The sequence below is a fragment of the Gastrolobium bilobum genome, unplaced genomic scaffold (assembly GCF_033153095.1).
Source record: "Gastrolobium bilobum isolate Gb01-03AN ecotype WA unplaced genomic scaffold, APGP_CSIRO_Gbil_v1 utg9213, whole genome shotgun sequence".
Taxonomy (NCBI): Eukaryota; Viridiplantae; Streptophyta; class Magnoliopsida; order Fabales; family Fabaceae; genus Gastrolobium; species Gastrolobium bilobum.
Window position 1 is genome coordinate 442,402 of NW_026898495.1, and position 21,810 is coordinate 464,211.

The 21,810-nt window shown below is 33.8% G+C and overlaps 3 protein-coding genes across 3 annotated transcripts; all 3 read left to right on the forward strand.

The window, feature by feature from the left end:
• The first annotated feature begins 1,395 nt into the window (after positions 1–1,395).
• On the forward strand, positions 1,396–5,932 carry LOC133316853 (endonuclease III homolog 1, chloroplastic-like). The gene is made up of 10 exons (XM_061518642.1): positions 1,396–1,656; positions 1,907–1,985; positions 2,543–2,608; positions 2,737–2,855; positions 3,322–3,388; positions 4,293–4,384; positions 4,588–4,725; positions 4,804–4,908; positions 4,999–5,082; positions 5,663–5,932. Exons 1-10 carry the CDS (start codon positions 1,399–1,401, stop codon positions 5,810–5,812), a joined length of 1,158 nt encoding a protein of 385 aa, XP_061374626.1. The 5' UTR covers positions 1,396–1,398; the 3' UTR covers positions 5,813–5,932.
• A 2,481-nt stretch (positions 5,933–8,413) lies between these two features.
• Positions 8,414–11,854, forward strand: LOC133316847 (gamma-secretase subunit APH1-like). The gene is made up of 6 exons (XM_061518636.1): positions 8,414–8,592; positions 8,811–8,966; positions 9,116–9,201; positions 9,536–9,661; positions 9,954–10,081; positions 11,243–11,854. The coding sequence occupies exons 1-6, from the start codon at positions 8,480–8,482 to the stop codon at positions 11,381–11,383; spliced, it is 750 nt and encodes a 249-aa protein (XP_061374620.1). The 5' UTR covers positions 8,414–8,479; the 3' UTR covers positions 11,384–11,854.
• Positions 11,855–12,829: 975 nt separating this feature from the next.
• On the forward strand, positions 12,830–17,409 carry LOC133316844 (calcium-dependent protein kinase 24-like). Its single transcript, XM_061518628.1, has 8 exons — positions 12,830–13,360; positions 14,578–14,701; positions 14,822–14,965; positions 15,096–15,248; positions 15,619–15,734; positions 15,815–15,982; positions 16,802–17,038; positions 17,138–17,409. The coding sequence occupies exons 1-8, from the start codon at positions 12,830–12,832 to the stop codon at positions 17,279–17,281; spliced, it is 1,617 nt and encodes a 538-aa protein (XP_061374612.1). The 3' UTR covers positions 17,282–17,409.
• Positions 17,410–21,810: the final 4,401 nt, after the last annotated feature.

The following is a 21,810-nucleotide window of genomic DNA, read 5'->3' on the forward strand; positions in this document are numbered from 1 at the left end:
AAACCCCCGCCCCCCTCTCGACAACTTACACAAATTGAGTGTATGTCGTATCGCTTGCGTGTGAATTTGGATTTTTTTACGTGAAAAAATGATTATGTATTCATTTCATATAAAGGCATGAATTTTTAGATACACAATATTATTCCATTCTATATATTCCACCTCACGCCTCATTCAATTACTAACTTAAACATCTTATCGTATCACAATTTACTGTCCACCCGAGTATAATGAAGAGGAACCATCAACAATCCTTAACCACTTGGACACAATAATTAATGAGAGAATTATTTTAACCAAAAAAAATAAATGAGAGAATTATAATTTTATTACAAATATTTACTAAATTTGTAGTTTATTTTGTTAACATTCCCTCGTATCAATATATATGATGTTTGGTTCGGAGTTTTTTAAAATTTGGCTATGCAAATGAAATTGGGAAAGTTAGACACCCATATTTGGTAGACCGTTTCTTTCAATTTTCCCATCTATTATATTTGCATAGCAATCAACATTTGGTCGAAGAAAGCAAGCAATGAGCACTGTTAGGAAAGACAAGTTGGAGGCGGTGTTCCATATTTAGCCAACTAAATGAAGCCGAGTGCAATCCAAATGAGACCATAATATCCTCATGTATTAATGTTAGGATAGTATTTGTAATTATATCTCATTTATCCATCAATATTTTGTCTTCGATCAAACATAGATTTCAAAAACTTTAATCAATTTACTTGGTAATATTTGGCTCAACCAAACAACTTTTTTTTAACTTTCCTATCTAACTCACTTTTTCTGTAAATCCCTGGTAATTACATTTTCTCGGCGAACATAAATTTTAACTTCAACCAAACACCACGTAGTATTTAGTTTTTGATTCAGGGAAAGGTTGACATCATGCTGGTAAAGGAAACTTCAATAAGGGAGCATATCTTCTATGCTATAGGAGTATTTACCCTTTTATTAAAAATAGAAAAAAATAAAATTTGGGTGTAAATAACCATAGAGGGGTGAGAGAATATATATATATATATATATGGGTATGATATTTTTTTATAAAAAAAAAAATTATCTTTTACACATACTTTTATATATATATATAATAGATAATTTTATCTACTATAATATAAAAAAAAATATTACTCTTCTTTCATATAAGATAACTTCTCTTATACTCTCTTACTTTTATTTTTGCACCTCCCATCTTTCTTTTTTTCCTATAACAACGGAATCCACCCATTTTTTTTTTATAACACGTTAAATTAAATTAATAAAGCCTTAATATAACACACCTTAAATTAAACCCTTATACAAAATGCAAAAGTCATTATTATTTTGAAATAGAAAGAATATAATTAATTAGGTGCATTGTAATTGTAATCAATAAACACCAAGCCTCAAATGTTGGTCGTTTCCGTTGCTCCTCCTTGGTTTGGTTTGGGGCGAATCAAAGTCTTCATGTCTGAGACAACTCGAAGCTTTTACAAAGCCACTTCCTCAAATACCAACACACCCACTTCGGTTTTTGAAGGCTCCTCCGACTCCACGTGCGGCGCTTCAGCGTCCCAAGTTCGTGTTTTTATGAGGAGAAATAAGAGAGCCAGAATGACGGTGGAACTTCAACCAAAGGAGCATCTACCCCCAACCCAGCACCACAAAGTATGAACCTTTTCATCATTGGTTTCTCGTTTTCGCATAAATGGATCAATGGGTGATGGGTGTCTCAATGAATATTCCACGATTTGCACATCACAGTTTTTTTTTTTATCATTTTTTTTTATAGGAATGTCAAATCAAATTTGTGAATCCTTAGCATTCGCATTTCCGTGGTGTTATAATAAAGTTTTCGACTTGCAATGAAAGTTTATTAGTTGTGATCTGCAATGAGTAACTTTTGATGCTTTATCAGTTTACGCTTAAAAAGGAGTTTGGCCTTCCTGAAATTGAAGATTTTGCATTCGGAGGAGCAAATGAGTCAACTCAGTGTGGTAAGTACCACTTTCCTAAAGTTTGCTGTGTTGGTATGGTATGCCCTATTTCCACTGATGACATGTTGAACTCCTTATATAGGAATGTTTTATCTTCTAGAATATTTAAATTCACAACAGCTGGCACGGTCCCTCGTTAGGACTCTAATGAATTGTTCTATAAATTACTATGTTGATTTGAGAATAAATGAATCCCACTTATGGTGAATATATAAAGCCGAAGAAGAAGGGTATTGCCAAATACAAAGAAGGAATAGGAACAGAAGAATGAGTTTGGAAAGGTATAATTAGCTACCAACAATGCTAGTGCCTGTTTTATTAGCTGCTTTGTAGAAATTAGTAAATAATTAAGAAATATTGATGTGCTCTTGGTGGAGAAGGTAATTGCTAGCTATTGTTATTTGTTGGTCTTACCCAAACAGGTGTAGAAGTAGAAGTGTGCATGAATGTGTCTGAGACATGCCCGCCTAGTCACTCACTGCACATACCAAACATTCTCATGTTCACCTATTCGGATTATAGGATTGAGTTCTCATTAAAATAGCTTTCTTATCCAGGGAAATCAGAAATGGGCTCAGATGTGACTCCGGGGGAAAGCAAAGTTGCTTCTCCAATCCCCAGAGGTATGAACTAAGAAGTGATACAGTGTATAGTTGCAATTGTTTTAGGTGTTTGCATATGAAGGAAAAGAATCCACCCAACATATATGTAGTCTAGGAAGCTTAAATTTTTTAGTTCATACATGATATAGGTGAATATCCTCCTCACTGGGAAAAGATACTTGAGGGGATTCGCAAAATGAGGTGTTCTGCAGATGCTCCAGTAGACACTATGGGATGTGGGAAAGCTGGTGAAACTCTACCTCCTAAGGTCTGACTCTGTATTCTACTGCTATTAATTTTATCTATGTGGAGAAAATATAAGCATTTATATGTTGGTTTCTGTCTTGATGCTTTGAAGAAAAAGTGTCTACAATATATGCATTTGAGTAGAGCATGGCTTGCCACACAACCTTTTGGGGCACAAAAAGGACAGCACCAGGAATGCTGTTGATTTGGTAAACCAATAGTCATCCTCGACCAGTATAGCCATTACTCATTCAATTAGTAGATGACGATGACCAGACTGGTCTATCGTCACTCTATGTATATATTATCTTGTACTGAATTGACTGGTTGACTTCTCATAGGGTCTTTAGTCAGGTAAATTTCTTTTATATATAATCAATCAATTGTTGTAATTAATGGGGCATTGTAATTCCTTTAACTTCTATATTTTGTACGAAGCATGATATAAATAAATTTTCCCTTATCTAAATTCTTATGTGTATAATTAGGAAAGAAGATTTTCTGTCCTGGTATCTTCTCTTCTATCAAGCCAAACCAAGGATCATGTTAATCACGGTGAGTACACATACCTTCTGAAGTTTATAGTAAAAAAATTGTTAAGTTTCCTGGCTTTACATAGTGATGCATTCTTATATAGTAGTGCTGTTTTCTTTTTTAGATCGAAAACCCAGAGGCACACTCTTGCCTCATGGAAGTATGAGACTTAAGCAGCGTTAACCTGCAATAAGATTATTAGTAATTCTCTTATCTTATATTAAGAAAGCAAATGGAGAGAAACTGAAAACATTGTCGGTCATACGAGATTATTAATGTCTAGATAGTGATGATTTATTGTGGCTTGTCTCGATTTTAATTGGGTAGTCTTGGATTTGGGCAATAATGCTTAAGCATAATAAGATAATATGCTAGTCTTTAAGTTTTGAAAAAACTTGAAAGACTGGTAGGTTTACCAGTGTGAGAAAACCTATTTACCAACATCTTTAGGTTGTTGAAAGTGGATTTATAGGTTATTTTCAAACAAGGGATTTTTACATCGGAAGTAATTTAAATAAACATTAACCAAGAATGCTCCTTGTGACGGTAGAAGGATGTTATCCACCACCTAAAAGATAGCAAAGCGTTAGAAGAAGAAAAAGGGAAAAGAATGCAGGAAATTGGAACACCAAACATATTTTTTAGAAAACATGACATAACAAGAAAAAGAAGTAGAAGGAAGTTATGGATAGTTGCTATATTTCTTGATATGGATGACTGAATTCTGAAAATGAATATAATGCAAGTTAATTGCTAATTTAATAAGCAAATATGCAGCCATTGTACTTTTTGCCCCAAGATTTTGTTTACCATCTATCTTGATGTATGCGATTCATATGTGGCAGTTGCTAAAAAACGTTGGTCTTTGTCATATTTTCAACTTATTTATGAAACGGTTCTAGTTACAAGTGTGCTTTAAGAATAGGAGCAATCCAACGTCTTCTTCAAAATGGTCTGCTTACTGCTGATGCAATCAACAATGCTGATGAAGAAACCATCAAGAAATTGATTTACCCTGTATGTTCCTTGTTTCTTTTAAAGATATTGCCTCCCCTGTGATTCAAATAGTTTGGATTTAGTGTCAAGTTAAGGAATCTTATGAAGATTCCTGTATTTCCTTAGCTTGCACTTTATGGTGTCAATTTCTTTTAAGTTTATGCTTGTTTTGTGATTGTATTAATTGAATCTGTGATTGAACCTATGGATATTCTTTTTTCCAGGTTGGGTTTTATACAAGAAAAGCCACTAACTTGAAAAAAATTGCAAATATTTGTCTCATGAAGTATGATGGAGACATACCTAGCTCAATTGAGCAACTACTCTTACTTCCAGGCATAGGTCCTAAGATGGCTTATTTGGTATGTGTAATAGCTTTTATAATTCAAACAGTATGTTTTATTACTTTTCTGAAGTAAATTTTGTTAGTGGCACAATAGGTTATGAATTGTGGATGGAACAATGTCCAAGGTATATGTGTAGATACTCATGTCCACCGCATTTGCAATCGGCTTGGTTGGGTGTCAAGATTGGGCACAAAACAGGTTTCTTTTAAGTTTTGTGGCATCACATTTTATGTATGGGGTATTATTACCTAATTTATTTGTTCTGACTAATCCTCTTCAATTTGCTAGAAAACTTCGACACCTGAAGAGACAAGAGAGGCACTGCAACGGTGGCTTCCAAGGGAAGAATGGGATCCAATAAATCCTCTATTGGTATGTATGTCCAAATCCTACTTATAAACAATTTTGCTATGAATGTTTTGGTTCAATAGTTAATTGGGAAAAGTTCACCAATGCCACTGTGGTTTGCTTTAGAATCATTTATGCTCCGGTGGTTTTTATTTTTATCACATATGTCCCTGTGATTTGCAAAAGGGTATGTTTTTTATCACATATGCCCCTGTGGTTTTTTTTTTTTATCACATATGCCCCTGTGGTTTGCAAAAGGGTATGTTTTTTTATCACATATGCCTTTTTTTTGTTATCACATATGCCCCTGTAATTTGCAAAAGGGTATGTTTTTTTATCACATATGCCCCTGTGGTTTTTTATTTTTTACAAAGCACAAGGATATATATGATAAAAAAAAAATCACAGGACATAGATGATTCTGAAGCAAACCACAGGGGCATCGATGAACTTTTTCCTAGTTAATTTATATGGCAAATTAGTGTAAGATAGGATTCACTTCAGACACAGATTGTGAGTGTGCCCACTCAACAAATTTTTCATTTTGGCTTCTTATTTCTTACAACATTGTAGCATATTAATGACATACTCTTTTGTGGCACAGGTAGGGTTTGGACAGACAATTTGTACACCTCTACGACCTCGTTGTGGAGAATGTACTATAAATGAGTTATGCCCATCAGCGTTCAAGGAGACCTCAAACTCAACCCCATCTTCCAAGTCCAAAAAGTCCACACTCAACAAGAAGCTTTAACCTAATTAGTTCTTTTGGATTTGGGTTACTTTTTTTTTTGGGTCTCAATCAGCCCCACATCTAGAGATGTACATTTTGTAGAAATATTCGTACTTAACATTGGAGGGCAAGAGGATCTGAAACCTGGTTTTATTTATGGAGACTTGATCTTTTTACTTTCTCATCTTTATTTATTTATTTTTTTGGCAGATTCAACGTTCAGGGATTATTATAGGGATTCTAGAAGTAAAAGAAATATGCACATTTTCATTTTTCATTTGTAGATCTTACGACGATGTGAGCCTGAGGCATTGAGCTGTCCTTGTTAATTATGATCTATTTACTGACATAATTAATCGCTTGATTGATAAGTTGTTTTTAATTTGAAAATATATTTAGCAAAAATTTAAACTTTTTTTTTCCCGGATACATGATAATATAAGGTTTGAATTTATAACATCATGCAAAATTTTTCAAATCCCTCACCATTAACATGTTCACTTTTTAAATATTATAACTAACTATCTCAAAATTTATACGATTTTAAAAGAAGATATATGAATAGTTTTATATTATAAGGCATGTGAAATAAAACTCAATTCAAGCAGGTGAATAATAATAGGGAAAATTTCAAAAATTCCCTTTATAAGTTTCTTCAGAATCACTTACCCCCTCCCCAAAAATTTTAATCATTTACACCCTTACTTAAAACTTTTTTTATCATTTATCCCCCTAACTTGATTTTCCATCCAAGTTAAACTTAATAGTGTTAATTTTTTAAAAAAATACCAAAACTACCTTTAAAGAAAAATAACACACAACACTAGACCTTACTATTGGTAAGAGATAGTCATTGAGGAGTGGAACCCTAATCATTCTGACGTTCCACCGCCCCTGCTTCTGATTAGCCGGTAGCTACTTATATAATTCGGGTTCTGAAAGAAACACACAGCACTCAAAGATTTGGGCTGGTAAATCTCTATTCTATTCGATTGGATTTGATTGTTTTGTATTCTCTCTATAACAAAGATTAAAACGAAGTTTCATATCACAAATCCTATATGAAATCGTATTCAAATGCGACCAATGTAATATATATATATAAGACAATAACCGACCCCAATCAACAATTCAAATGAAGTGTATTGCAAACACGTAAATTGAGACGCAAATGATAAATGGTATCTACTCTTTGCAACTCTTGTGACCCACAGTTGAAGCTGTGGTAAGATAACTCAGAGATTTTACTAGTTCAACATCTTCTGTAATCCTTACAACTATGGTTGAAGGTTCAAGAATGTATTCCAGTCGAAGATCTATTGGCATTAGCAGAATGCCAAAATCCATTTCAATCGTAGTAGTCGCTGTAGTAAATGGGAGCCTAGTATCCTACCATTGTCCGTTGGAGTAATCAGTAAATGCCTTTTGGATTAATGCAAGGTAGAACCACTATTTATCTCTTGCTAGCAATAAGGTGTCGAATTAGTGTAGGATTTAATTTTTTTTTTAAGGATAGTTTTGATATTTTTTTAAAAAATTAACACCGTTAAGTTTAACTTTGATGGAAAATCAAGTTAGGGGGGTAAATGATAAAAAAAATTTAAGTAAGGATGTAAACAATTAAAATTTTTGAGGAGGGGGTAAGTGATTCTAAAGAAATTTATAGGGATTTTTTGAAGTTTTCCCCTAATAATATTATAAACTAATTATTTTTAAGTGAACGCTCCATCGTGCCATAGTTAAAAAAGCATGAAAATGGTATTTGTATTGAAATTTAACTTTCTATTAAAACAGAAGCAACAGTAAAATTTGAAGTCGAGAACACCAAAGAAGCTCTAATACATGGAATTTTTTAATATGGTTTAGGACCACTATGATCTTTTCACTAAAAAATTGACACTTCGATCAATTTTTTTTTCTTCCTTCTTTCTCCTTTCTCCTCTCTCCTCGACCTTTTCTCTCTTTTTCTCATCTCAGTCCCACTAAATATTTTTTGCTCCCGGATCACACTAACTTCGCTCCTAATACATGTCGTGAGTCAACTCCTCGCAATCTTTTTTTTTTCTTTCCCGAAATTATGATTTCCAAGAATATAATGGAAAAATTATTTTTTCAAAAATATTATCAAGAAGCCGTTTGATAGGCGAAAATATTATCGAAATTTTATTACAAAAAAAGTATAAATTTTTTCCAACTAATGGGATTCTAAGAATACGTGGTATTCTTAGATGACATTTTGGAAAAAAAAATTATATACAAAATAAAATTCTGAAAAAATCAGATTTTTGAGAATATTTTAAAAAATCTGATGGCAAACACAGATAAATAAGATTACGACCATCACTTTACCGAAAATCTCAAAAAAATTCTCCTACCAAACATCCCCTGAAAATTAAATTTCACATCACGTAAATGAAGGAGGACACTTGTTTTTGCACTTTACGTAGCTAGGATTTGGGCTTTTATGTTCTTCAAATAGCCCAACCAACTGAATGAAGTTCAATTTCTTCGGCCCAATAAAGTTGCATTAACCGACCCGGGACCACGATTCGGATCCGAAGATCCATGACTTGGTGTTCATGTTTTTGTCTGAAGTCTGAACTAAGCAGAGAACGAGTTTTGAAGTGTTTGGTTACTTTGTCAGTTCTTATATTCACTCTCAGATTCGAGAGAGAGAGAGAGAGAGAGATGACGGTAGCAGCAGGAATCGGGTACGCTCTGATAGCGTTAGGACCGTCTCTCTCCCTCTTCATTTCCGTAATTTCCAAAAAGCCCTTCTTGATTCTCACCGTTCTCTCCAGGTACGTAACCTTACGCGCCTTTTAGTAGTTTACACCTCACTCACCCACACTACATAACATGACTAGCTCTTCTATTTATTTCATTAATTACTTTTGCAATGCTTAATTAGGGTTTTCTAATTACTATAATAATGGCTTTCAAATGAAACTTTCTGCTCCATTTGATGTGTGTTAGGTTCATAATGATTTTTTTTGATGATTCAATTTCGTTGATGCAGCACGCTTTTGTGGCTAATAAGTTTGATTGTGCTGTCTGGAATATGGAGGGGTTTTTTGCCCCTGCATAGTACAGCATGGTGGCCTTACGGAATACTTATACTCTCATCTGTTGCTTTTCAAGAAGGGCTCAGGCTTTTCTTTTGGAAAATATATAAGTAAGCTTCTACTATAAATTGATTTATTATTATTATATGCTTATAGAAATTATTTTACAATATGATGAGGAAATTTCTGACCAATGTTTTGCAATGTTATGGTATACTGAAGCTGGTTTTGTGTTTTTGTTACTGTTGGTATTGTGTAGGAGGTTGGAAGATATGTTAGATGCTTTTGCCGACAGAGTATCAAAACCACATCTTTTCTTAACAGATAAGATGCTGATTGCTCTGGGTAAGAAAATGGAGGTCTTTCAGGCCTATTTTCCAATCCTTAAGATTGCTTTTGTTTCTCAAGTATTTGTTTGACCAACTTTTAATAAGTCTATTAACTATTTGCTGGCTGGAACAATCTTGCTGATACTGCTTACTCTTTTTGTCCCGATTATTTATTTATTTTTTTGGCATTTAACTAGATTCTTGATTGAATTTAATTGTATGATATATTGATATACCAAAAAAAATGAATCATTTGTTAAGATGCTAGGTGTTGCTTATTGGAATAAGATCTATATCATAAATAGTAAACTGTTTTTGTTAATAAAATATCTTTTGCATATTTTTCACAGCTGGTGGTTTAGGTCATGGTGCGGCCCATGCCGTGTTCTTCTGCATCAGCCTTTTGACTCCTTCATTTGGTCCTGCTACATATTTCATTGACAGGTGTTCACAGGTTCCATTTTTCCTTCTTTCTGGTGAGATTTTCCCTGCTGCTGGTTATAATATTCATGTATATAAATGGCATGACTTCAAAATTTTGGAAATTTTTGTACCCGAGGCTTAACTGCATGTTTATTTCATTAATGTGAATCTATAGAGATGGATTAGAGTTGGGTTTAGAGAAAATGAAGTGGACTTTCGTATTAAGCCTGAGTTCTTGTTCATAAAAAACAGTAGCTGGGATTTTTGAATTTATATAGACATATTTTGTTTTTAGTATTTCATTTCTTTCATCCAATTACTTCACCCTTTTTTTATACATTGCAGCAATTATTGCTCTTGCATTTGTCACAATCCACACTTTCTCAATGGTCATTGCATTTAATGGGTACGCTGAGGGGAACAAAGTGGACCAATATTTTGTTCCCATTGTTCACGTTGTTGCAGGAATGGTGGTAAAATCTCGCTCTTTGCAAACATAATTTTATGCACTATAATTTACAACGGTAACTCGTAAGTAGCCTGAGTAATAACGCAAAGGTATACGGTATACCATAGCCTTTGTTGTCCAACTAATGAACTTGAGTCCAAATAATTTAATGGAAAAATCGACGGTCTTCAATTTATTTTATGACATAGTTTAAATTAAATCTTTTTGGAGCTTGTTTTTTAGATTACCTGGAGATTTAGAACCTAATTCATCCCTTCAATATTAAAAAACACATGACTATGATTAGAAACACTCAGAACAGTGATGTGGAATGAGTCTTTCTAGTACTGCAGCAAGGTGAATACCTTAAAATATCTTAAACTCCAATTCATATATAAAACAATTTTTTTTTAAATGCTTTATAGCTCAACTAGTGATACAGTGATACTGCAACTAAACTACTGCTATGTTGCTTTTGTTTTAGTTTGTTGGGTTCGACAGTTTTCCTGACTTTGCTTTAACTTGGTGCGGCCATATACTTTTTGGTATCAGATGGTGTTATAGTTTGTTGGGCAATAGTGCAGTTCTCTTATACATTAAGAATGCAACTGGCAAACTAAAAGCATATATTGATCTGATAAAAACATTAAAATAGAAAAATCAGCTCACTGATCTCAGTGTAGTTTAGTTAGTAAAACTTTTGTTGTTTAGTAGATTTTTGAAGTTGGCAAGAGAATTAACACAATTATTGTAGGATGTATGACTGAGATATAAATAAATTACTCACTGCCTTAATGAAGCCATGCATTGACCATAGAAAAAGCCGTTCATCTACGTCATTGTAGTTATAAAATGAGCATGGTGAATGCCTTTCTTATTTGATAACTAATCAAGCGAAACAGAGTATAGTGAGTGAAGCTTGAATAGCTCACAAATGACTTTGACTTCCGTACAGCGCAATTTTGTTACTGATAATGTATCATCCAGTGGTACTTACTTATCTGCTTAAATTTGGATAAGTTCCAGAAAACAATGAAACTACAATAGAAAAGGTCCCCTGGATATACTTTGAATTACTTTTATTAATTAGAAATGTAATTATGATTTCCTTATGATATTTTATTTTTTCCTTCAATTAATACTCAAAACTATATTGATTTAATTGACTTGCTGTTTCCTTACTCAGACTTTGGTAAATTTGGCACCTGGGGGTTGCAATGTTGGCATTCCTCTCCTTTATTTCATTGCAATTTTGACTTTGATTCATTGTGGGAGGATGGTTTGGAGAAGATTGACAGAAAACCATATCAGGCCGGGCCACTCATAGTGTTAATCTTTGTAAAATGTCTTGTCTGTATAGTTGCTTCAGTCCTCACCATTCCAATTGGAATACGGAAAGATACCAGTTGTTATATTGCATGACAAGTGTTTCCTTGACGTCATGCTTCCATTTTCTTGCAATGGGTTACTATGTGGGGCCTCAAGTCAACTTCATTTTGTATTTTCTAGTTTCATTTTCTTACATAAATTGGGCATATTACGCCCCACTTGTTGAAATTTCGTTTTATGTCGCATGATCGTCTTTGAATTTTAAAATGAATAGTCTGATATGTTACATTGTACTCCATTGAGTGAAGAATCACACTAGGTGCTAAGAGGAGTATAAGGGCTCTCAGATGAACATCCATAAGGCTTTGAAGAATAATCACAGTAAAAGTCACACTTGATGCAAAGATGAGTGGAGTTGTTCTTAGATATGAACATCTATATATATAATAAGACCCTGACCCTGTGCTCTCACTCACAGAGAAGCCAAACATAGAATTTGCGAGCAGTTGCATCATTCCCAGTTCCAATCAAACTCATTCTTGTAGCTCTTTCTCTTAATTAATATCACTGACACACTGTTAAACTGGATTGACGAGAGAGAGAGATGACAAGGACAAATATAACAATTTGAGGGGACACAAATTTGATCTAAACTTAATATAAAGTTTTTATATACTTCAAGTCAACTAAAGGACTATAGTAATTAACTTGCCCTTCCTTTTTATTCATATTTGTTATTGGTAAAACGAATATCCAAATAAACTAAGGCTTTAATGTTTCTAAAGTGAATGTAGATAAGTTATCTACATTCGCTCTCAAAATGGCGTCGTTTTGGGTTGAAAAATTAAAAATTATAATGAAAAAAATTATTATAACCCTGAAATAAATTATAATTACAAAAACATCTTAATTTCTGTCTCAAAATGACGTCGTTTTGAACTCTGTAGATAAGTTATTTACATTGACCGTAGAAAAAGTGAACCCATAAACTAAAACGAATTTTGTGCATCAAATATAACAACCTAGAGAGAATATTATTTGTGATTTGAGTTGCATGCCTTTAAAAAGTGTTAGTATTTTGACCAAAAACACCACATATAAGTTAATCGTGAAAAAATAAAAAAGTAACAATAACGGAAGCTTTAATAACAGTCCTAAGAAAATGGCGGGACCAACTAAGTATTTGCAAATGTTCCAGCTCCGAAACCAAATATAGTACCTTCCTCATTCTCATTTTCATTCTCTCTCTGTCTGTTCCTCTCTCTTCACAATTTAGAGTTTCCCCATTCTCCAAAAGGTTGTTCCTCCGTAAGTTCCTTTTTCTTTCTCTTCCCATGGAGTTTAGGTTATTAACACCAACAACGTTGACGTAACTTAAAAACATTATTTAATATTAATTAAAAGTGAATTGATCGATCCACATAACATATATAACATAACGTCCATGGGAAGCTGCATATCAACGCAAGGGAAAACGGTTACACGAAAGAGGAAGGATCTAAACAAACCAAAGAGCTATCATAGTTATGAGGTCGTAACAACACCGACGGCGGCGGCGCGTAGGTCGAGCGTGACGGCGCGTATTCCCGTGAACGTGGTTTCGAACCCGAGTGCTGGGAACATATTTGACAAGTACCAGTTGGGGAAGGAGCTTGGGCGAGGTGAGTTCGGGGTGACGCATCGGTGTGTGGAGATTGGAACGGGTGAGGCATTTGCGTGTAAGAAGATAGCGAAGACGAAGCTGAGAACGGAGATAGATGTACAAGATGTGAAGAGAGAGGTGCAGATCATGAGGCATTTGCCTAAACACCCAAACATTGTTTCCTTCAGAGAGGCATATGAGGATAGAGACGCTGTTTACCTTGTCATGGAGCTTTGCGAAGGTGGCGAACTCTTTGATAGGATCGTAGCCAAAGGCCATTACACCGAGCGTGCCGCTGCTAATGTTATCAAGACCATTCTTGAAGTTTGCAAGGTACCTACCTACCTTTTTCCTTTGCTCATTTATTATTTTACTTTTATTTTATAGGGATTAATTTCTGACTTTATATCTTATCTGCATAAAAGTAACGTAAAAGTGCGTGAGATCCATATAAGATCATACGAAGAAAGAAGAGAGTAAAAAATAAAATATGAACCTCACACACTTATATGTGGGTTGTAGGAGATAACACATGACAGATAATAAATCTTTTTTAATATTATCCATAATTCGACTAGTTCAATTCAAGCTGAGTAGAATTATTTGAGCTGCAAAACTCTCGTACCAAGTTTTATCACACATGCATTCCTAGGGAATTTCTTTATATATATATATAGATCCATGGATTGATTATCTGACTAATTTGGTGGGAACACTATCGGACCTATTATAAAGACTGGACACCACACAGTGATAGTGACGGAGCTGGGAAATAATTTTTGCCAATACTACGGTAGTACCATTTTTGAAAACTCATCCAGTGTCAAGGCTGTAAATAATATTTAAAGAAAATCTATATTATTGTTGAAAACCAGCCAATGTCAAGGCCTAACTGATCTCCAAATGGCTTCGCCGCCACTGCTAGACAATTTTCTCCGTTCATATGTCTTGAAGATATCTTATTAGGAGAGCAGGCTCTTTACTACTTTTTTATTTTTGGAAAGCAGCTCTTTACTACTTTAATATAAATAGTTATTTTACCGAACTGTTTTTTTAATAAAAAAATTTAGAATCTCCTAACAAAGAGAGTAGTAGTGCATGTATATTGTGCAACCTTCAAGTTTATAGGGCTTTCTAAGTAGGGATTTTTTTTAGGCGTGACTTTATTCTATTCGACTATATGTAATAGGTCGGATTTGACCTGATGTAGGCCTCTGTTAGACTGGCTAACCCATTTACTACTAACAACAGAGAACTAAGGACTTCGCCTGAATAATCAGATTTTATATATTTTTCTAGAGACAATTACAAACTGATAACAGTAAATCAGATACAATTACAAAGAAGAAAGGGAAAATACACTAACAGTAAAGGAAACAACAGTGTATTGTGCGCCCTTCAAGTTTATAGGACTGTGGGAGGGAACTTGTTAGACATATAATAATTGTTATATATTCTCACACAGCTTAAATATTATTAGTCACATATTTTTTCTATTTTTCTCTCATTTGTGCGAACGATTTTTGTTGTTGTTGTTGTACATTTTGCAGGTGTGCCATGAGCATGGCGTGATACATAGGGACTTAAAACCTGAGAATTTCTTATTTGCTGATGGAACGGAGGGTTCTTCATTAAAGGCAATTGATTTTGGGCTTTCCACCTTCTATGTGCCTGGTAAAGTTTTATTATGATTTTACTTAAAGGACTATAGTATTGTTTTGTATGGAAGTTTTCACTGCTAAAAAGTATTAAAAAAATAAATAAATAAATAACGACTTTACAATGTGGTTACAGGAGAAAGATTCAATGAAATTGTTGGAAGTCCCTATTACATGGCTCCTGAGGTTTTAAGACGTAACTACGGAACTGAAATTGATATTTGGAGCACAGGCGTAATTCTTTATATTTTACTTTGTGGAGTTCCACCCTTTTGGGCAGGTAGGTCCCATTTTTGCTTAATATATAATGTATTTGAAGAAAACTCGAAAAAACAAGTAAAAAGTCCCTTTACCGAAAGTTTTTTTGTTTCATGGAGTTGTTTCTAATAATGGGATCATAACTAGTACAGAAACTGAGGAAGGGATTGCCCAGGCTATCATCCGGGGTAATATAGATTTCACAAGAGATCCTTGGCCTAAAGTTTCAGACGAAGCCATAGACCTTGTTAAGCGTATGCTTGATCCAAATCCATACACCCGGATAACAGTTCAAGAAGTCCTTGGTATGTATCCGAATGATTGATTTTTTAAGTATATTCTTTAGTGGTACTTAAGTATACGTTTACGTGTTATTTAACGTGACCATGTCATGTGAAATTATCATAATCATTTATAAACGAATTAATGAGTGACGAGAGAAAAATAACATTGGTATAGGAAGTGATAGAATTATCACTGTATGGACATGATTGACATGCCACACTAAAATATTATGTTTAGAATTGAAGTAAATTGTTACATATGTTGGAGTAATTTGGCTTGGCAAAAAGAATTACTTAAGTTGTCCCTAAAAGTTGATGTGTTGAAGATTGATAAATTGAATTTTGATTACAAGGAAAACCTGTAATGATAATTATTTTCTTGTGTGTGAAGAACATTCCTGGATACAACATAGGGAGCATGGTCGAAATATTTCTCTTGGAGACCAAGTGAGAATGAGGATCAAGCAATTCTCCTTGATGAACAGATTCAAAAAGAAAGTTCTTCAAGTAAGTTTCAGAATCTCTTTTGATATGTCAGAGATTGCTTCCTTAAAAGTAGCCTACACTTAAATTTGATCTCTCTTCAGGTGGTGGCCGATAACCTGCCAGATGAGCAAGTAGATGGGTTTAAGCAAATGTTTGATATGATGGACAAGGACAAAAACGGAAACTTGTCATTTGACGAGCTCAAAGATGGCCTTTCAATGATTGGACATGCTATTCCTGATCCTGATGTCCAGATGTTAATGGATGCTGTAAGTTCTTTACAATGTTAAAAGTCATGCAAATGTGGGATAAGAGATCACTATATTTGATGGGTTCGCTTTGTCATGTGAGATGACTAGAGCACTTTCTTGCACCCACAAATCAAATGTGGGTCCCATGCTTAAAAAAAAAAAGTTAGACCAAAATCAAGATACGACGCCGTATCCTTAAGATACGGACGCAGATCCTTGTTGCAGGAATGACGCCATTCCTGTAACATGATTTTTATATTTCCCATATTTGATTGCAATAATATAATAACTAAACGATTATAACTCAATGGAAAGGAAGCTTTGGCTGATTTCCTTTATCCAAAACAAAATTTTGAGACTTTCAAAGTTCATAATATTAACCAATTTATGATGAATGAGTAAATCTCAATTCACAAGACTTCCTAACTTTGCGAAGATAAAGAGTAAGTGTTGATCGTACACAATCTTATCTTTACATACTATTTCTCGTATTGGAATTTGTGACCTTATGGTCACAAAATAGTAAGTTAAAGGCTACTCTAAGACTTACCTGCAACCAATTTATGATTGCAAAAAGATCACTCTCCGTTAAACCCGACTAGCGAGTATGGAGTGGAGGTAATCCTTGTACACAGCCTTACTTTTGTATAATTTCAAAGAGACTGTTTCTTGAATTCGAAATCATGACCTTTCAGTCATGAAAGAACAACTTTACCATTGCTTCGGTTTGAACCAATTTATGATCGCAATAACCAAAAAATAAAAATTCTTTTTAGATTTCTCTCTATTATGATAATTATTATAATAAAAACTAAACTTCCTTGTTGATGACAACAGGCAGATATTGATGGAAACGGCACCCTTAATTGTGAAGAGTTCATCACAATGAGTGTTCATCTGAGAAAGATAGGAAGTGATGAGCATCTCTCTAAAGCATTCAGTTACTTCGACAAGAATCAGAGCGGATATGTTGAGTTTGAGGAGTTGAAAGATGCCTTATCTAATGATGACCCAGGAGCCAGTATTAATGACCAAGTGATCAAAGACATTATCAATGATGTCGACTTAGATAAGGTAACAAAACTTTGTCCAACTTAATACCTTTGTAACCAAATACTGTGTTCTTCTTCAGTTTTTACATTCAATTATTGTTTTGCTTTTGTTTTGTTAAAGGATGGTCGAATCAGTTTTGAGGAGTTCAAGGCAATGATGAAGACAGGAGGGGATTGGAAAATGGCTTCTCGGCAGTATTCAAGAGCATTACTAAATGCATTAAGCTTCAGGATGTTTAAAGACAAATCTGATAAGGGTAACTAATTAAATTTCATGAGGGGGTAGACCAAGTTCTCAGTTTTCGTGCCTCTTGATAAATGGTCAGAAACTCTGCAAAGCAATGTACAATTAAGCTGCATGCTCTCTAATATTTTGACCTATGAACATTTGGTGACTAGTGAGTATAATGGAAAACAGGCCTCATCTGGAGAAAATGAAGAGCTCTATGTCATATAGCAATCTCTGTTCACTTTAATTTCTTTCATTTTTCTTATTTCATTTCTTTTTAGACGAGGATCCATATGAGGTGAAAATCTCATATACAGTTATATAGAGTGACGGTAATAGTGACTTTTTTATCAACTTTTTCATTATCACTCTCAAAAAAGCAAACTTTGTCTTACATAAAGTTGTCAGCGCAAGCTTAATCTTTAAATTTGAGATCACTACTTATATATTCCGTATTGAACATAATTTACAAAAACATTCTATAATCCTAGTAAGAGGGGGAAGGGTTAAAGATTTACACGGAGAATTTAAAAAAATTCTATTTTTAATGTTAAATTGAAGTCACTTAATGTGTAAAAACAAAATCAATATTTTTTTATTATATTCATACAACTAAATATTGTTACAAATAAATAAAACAAAATCTAGTCATATAATTATAAATATTAAATATTAGCGCCTTTATCAATTTTGTAAGATAATAAATATACTTCATTTATTTTATTTTGTAATCAACAATACCTTTTACGCAGTGGCGGAGCCACGCGAAATAATCAGGTAGTGCCAATTTTTTTTTTTAATAACCAAATTTTTATTATTTTTCTTGTTCGGCCAAGTAATCAATTAAATACTAGAAAGAAGAAAGAATATTATAATATAAAAAGAGAAAAAAAATTCAATTCTTAAAATAAGTAAAAAAAGAAATTATTAGACATAATTTGGTATCATTATCTTGATTTCTTAATAATTCTTTTACAAACTACAATTTACAATATTAAAAAATTCTTATTACCGACAAAGTGGTAGATAAGCTCATAGAAAATCTAAAGTTTCTTAAATTTTAATTTTTTGATGAAAAGTGGGGGCCTAGCCCAGAAACAAACAGAAAAATAAGGAACCCAACACACAACAATATACTCACATGAATGCCACGTGTTCCATGAAATTGTCCATCTTCTCCTTCTTCATCTTCTCCTACCATCTACCCCAACAAACCCCACCACTCTTTCTCTTAGCTAACTACTCAAATTTTCTCAAAACTTATTATATCCCTTTTTATGACTCTCTGTAAAGTTCGAATCTTTAGCAAAAGAAGAACAAGACTTGAAAATCTTTTTCACAATCTTTTTTGAAACCAAGCCAGTGCCCAAGAAATTTCTTGTGTTTATCCCTACCAAGATTACAATGGACAGTGAATCATTTCTGAAAACCAAGCCAGTGCCAAGGCACTGGCTGGTCTCAACATGGCTACGTTGTTGCTTTTACGTAAATGTAATTACATTTTGTAATTAAATTTTTTTATTATTATAATATGTAAATTATGTAAATATTATTAAATTTTGAATATATATATCTAAATTATAAATAAATAAGCCAATATATATATATAAGCTAAATGAGTTTTGTTAGAAGTATAAACCTTTACTTTAGGTTTCATTCTGCACTTAATATAGATAAGTTATTTACGAGTCTAAAACGATGTCGTTATGAGACGAAAATTAAAGTATTTTTGTAATTATAATTTATTTCAGGATTATAATAATTTTATTCAATATAATTTTTTAATTTTTTAACTCAAAACAACGTCGTTTTGGAAGTGAATATAGATAATTTTAATATTAAAACCTAACTTTAATAATTAAATATATATTTCAAAAAGCTGAAGTCTTACTTAGGCTTAAATCAAATCCAGAAGTTCAAATTTAGTTAAATTAATCTTCTAAAATATATTGGCTGATTCATATTAATTAAAAATGTTGGATCAATTCCTACCGAACCTGTTGGACTTAGTGACTACCAGTGTTTTAAATCCCGGCTCGGACCGGCTGGGTCGACCCGGGACTCGGTGACCCGATGGGTTTTCCGGTCCGAGCGCGTAGTTAGACCGGTTATGCAATCAGCTCGGATTGGACCGGTTGACCCGGCCGAAACCTGGCGACCCGATTGACTCGGGTTAAACCGTTTTTTCCTTCTTCTTTTTTTGGTAATTTTTTTTTTTTTGTAGATAAGAACTCTTGAATTAAATCATATTTATATTTTATGATGAATATGATTAAAAATAAGGTGAAAATAATAAGGTATTTTAGATTAGTGTAGTTCGTTTATGTAATTTGGTTGCAACTTATAATGATCTCATGAAGTTAAGTGGTGATAAACACTGATGGTCTCATGATCTCATCTCAACGGTCTAGAGCTAGAAGCTTAGAAGTATATAATATTTGCTATCTTTGAAAACCAATTCATTTTTTGAAGCTCATAGATAGTTTTCTTCTGTAATTTTTATTAATATAAGTAATATTTTTATATTTTTAATATGTGAACAGTAAAATCGGTTGAACCCGATTAAATCAGTAACCCAATATCAACTGGTCTAAGTTTTAAAACACTGATTACAACCGTTGAAATGTTATGCCATGTCAGCTGAACCGTTGGTTCAGGGGTCTGAAATTTATTTTATTTCCGATTGGGCCATCAGAAAAATCAGGTTTTGGTGGCATTACTGCGCTGTTTGAAAAATTTCCAAAACTTGAGGGGAGAACATGTAATTAATACGATCCATGGACTACCTGTTCAACAGGTTCCCAGTTACTCTCTTTCTAGCCGTCGATGGCAAGTCTGGACTCTGGCGCGTAGTGGCAGATTTGACATTTGCATAGGCACATTGCTCGCAACACCATCGATTTTCATGGAAATGCTGCTTCGAAAAGTTCCCTTTGCTCTTCCACATCAATTACCACACCATTCAACTATGCAAATAACGTAAATCAATTCATACTATTTTTTTTGTGTGTAAGTAAAGTTATTTATTTGATCTGTTTTATTATAAGCAATACTCATATTTTATCTGTCCTAAGGAATGGGTTCTTGCTACTCCGTTTCAGGAAAAATATTTGAGTAAGTTTAGTGTATTAGATTAATTTCGTAATTAATAAGATTATAACAATTAATTGAAAAATTTAGATCGATGTTGATTCTCGCGCCAGGTCACTTCCAATTTTGATGATTCTCTCTGTTGCTTTTTCTCGTTTCACTCTTCAGATCTATCACTGTATAATATATCTGATTTTTGGTCTGTATTGTTGTTAATTGTTCAATTTTCGGCTCTGCCTTTGCTTGGTGGTGTATTCCATCGATTTGTTGAAAATGTATTGTATTTTTCTTCTTCGCTTTGATTTCCATTTCTTATGAGGGATTTTATGATGTATGGATCAGGCTTTGGCAACCTATGACAGAGAAGAAATAGAAACTGAGAAAGTCATTCTCACTATATGCAAATGCCTTCATTTTGCAGTAAGCTATGGTTTGACATGTGTATAATTGACATGCAAAAATCTATAAATTCTTTATTGTTTGCATTGGATTTGAAAATATTCAATCTGGGGAACCTGAAGCCTAGATGTTAATCGATCTTATTATCGAGTAAACTACACTTTCGGTCTTTGGAAGTAGTATTTCTTCATTCGATTCCTCTATTTCCGATTTTCTCAATTGAATCCTTGAATGTTTTGGACTCTTAAAATCGTCACATTACTTTTATTTGATACTCCTACTTATAGGTAAGGTCGTAATCTGTTACTAAGTGATTGTTATAATAGATGATGTGTAACCCATGAGTTGGATCTAGCACCGGACCTGTAACGCCCGGCCGCTTCAAGAATTAATGACTATTCTCACATACTAATAGGAAACTTTTCAGTATGTTTTTTTCTCTCGCACACTTTCCGGAAAAACTTCCCAAGAGGTCACTCATCCCAGAATTACTGCAAGTCAAGCACGCTTAATTATGGAGTTTTTTCATTCCGGGCTACCGAAAAGTAGATGCATCTTGTTAGTATAGATAGTACCAATTAATTCTTTTAAGCTATCCCCAACTGTACTGTCCTATATGTCGATTCGATTCATTCGTGTATCCTGCCGCTGGAAGCCTGCCAGGACCGCTCCTTGTCTGTGCTCTTGTGCACCGGCGATCACTCCTCGCCCTCGTCAGGCGTATTGGAAGAGAGGCCCTGCTCTGATACCACTTGTAACGCCTAACCGCTTTAAGAATCAATGATTATCCCCACATACTAACACGAGACTTTTCAGTGTGCTTTTTTCTCACTCGCACATTTCTCGGAAAAACTTTCCAGGAGGTCACTCATACCAGAATTACTGCAAGTCAAGCACGCTTAACTATGGAGTTCTTCTGTTCCGGGCTATCGAAAAGTATATGCATCTTGTTAGTATAGGTAGTACCAATTAATTCTTTTAAGCTATCCTCATCTGTACTGTCCTATACCAGCACAGTCTCTAGAAGGCAAAAAAATTTATTTATTGCATTTTAATTAAAAAATTACGCATTTATT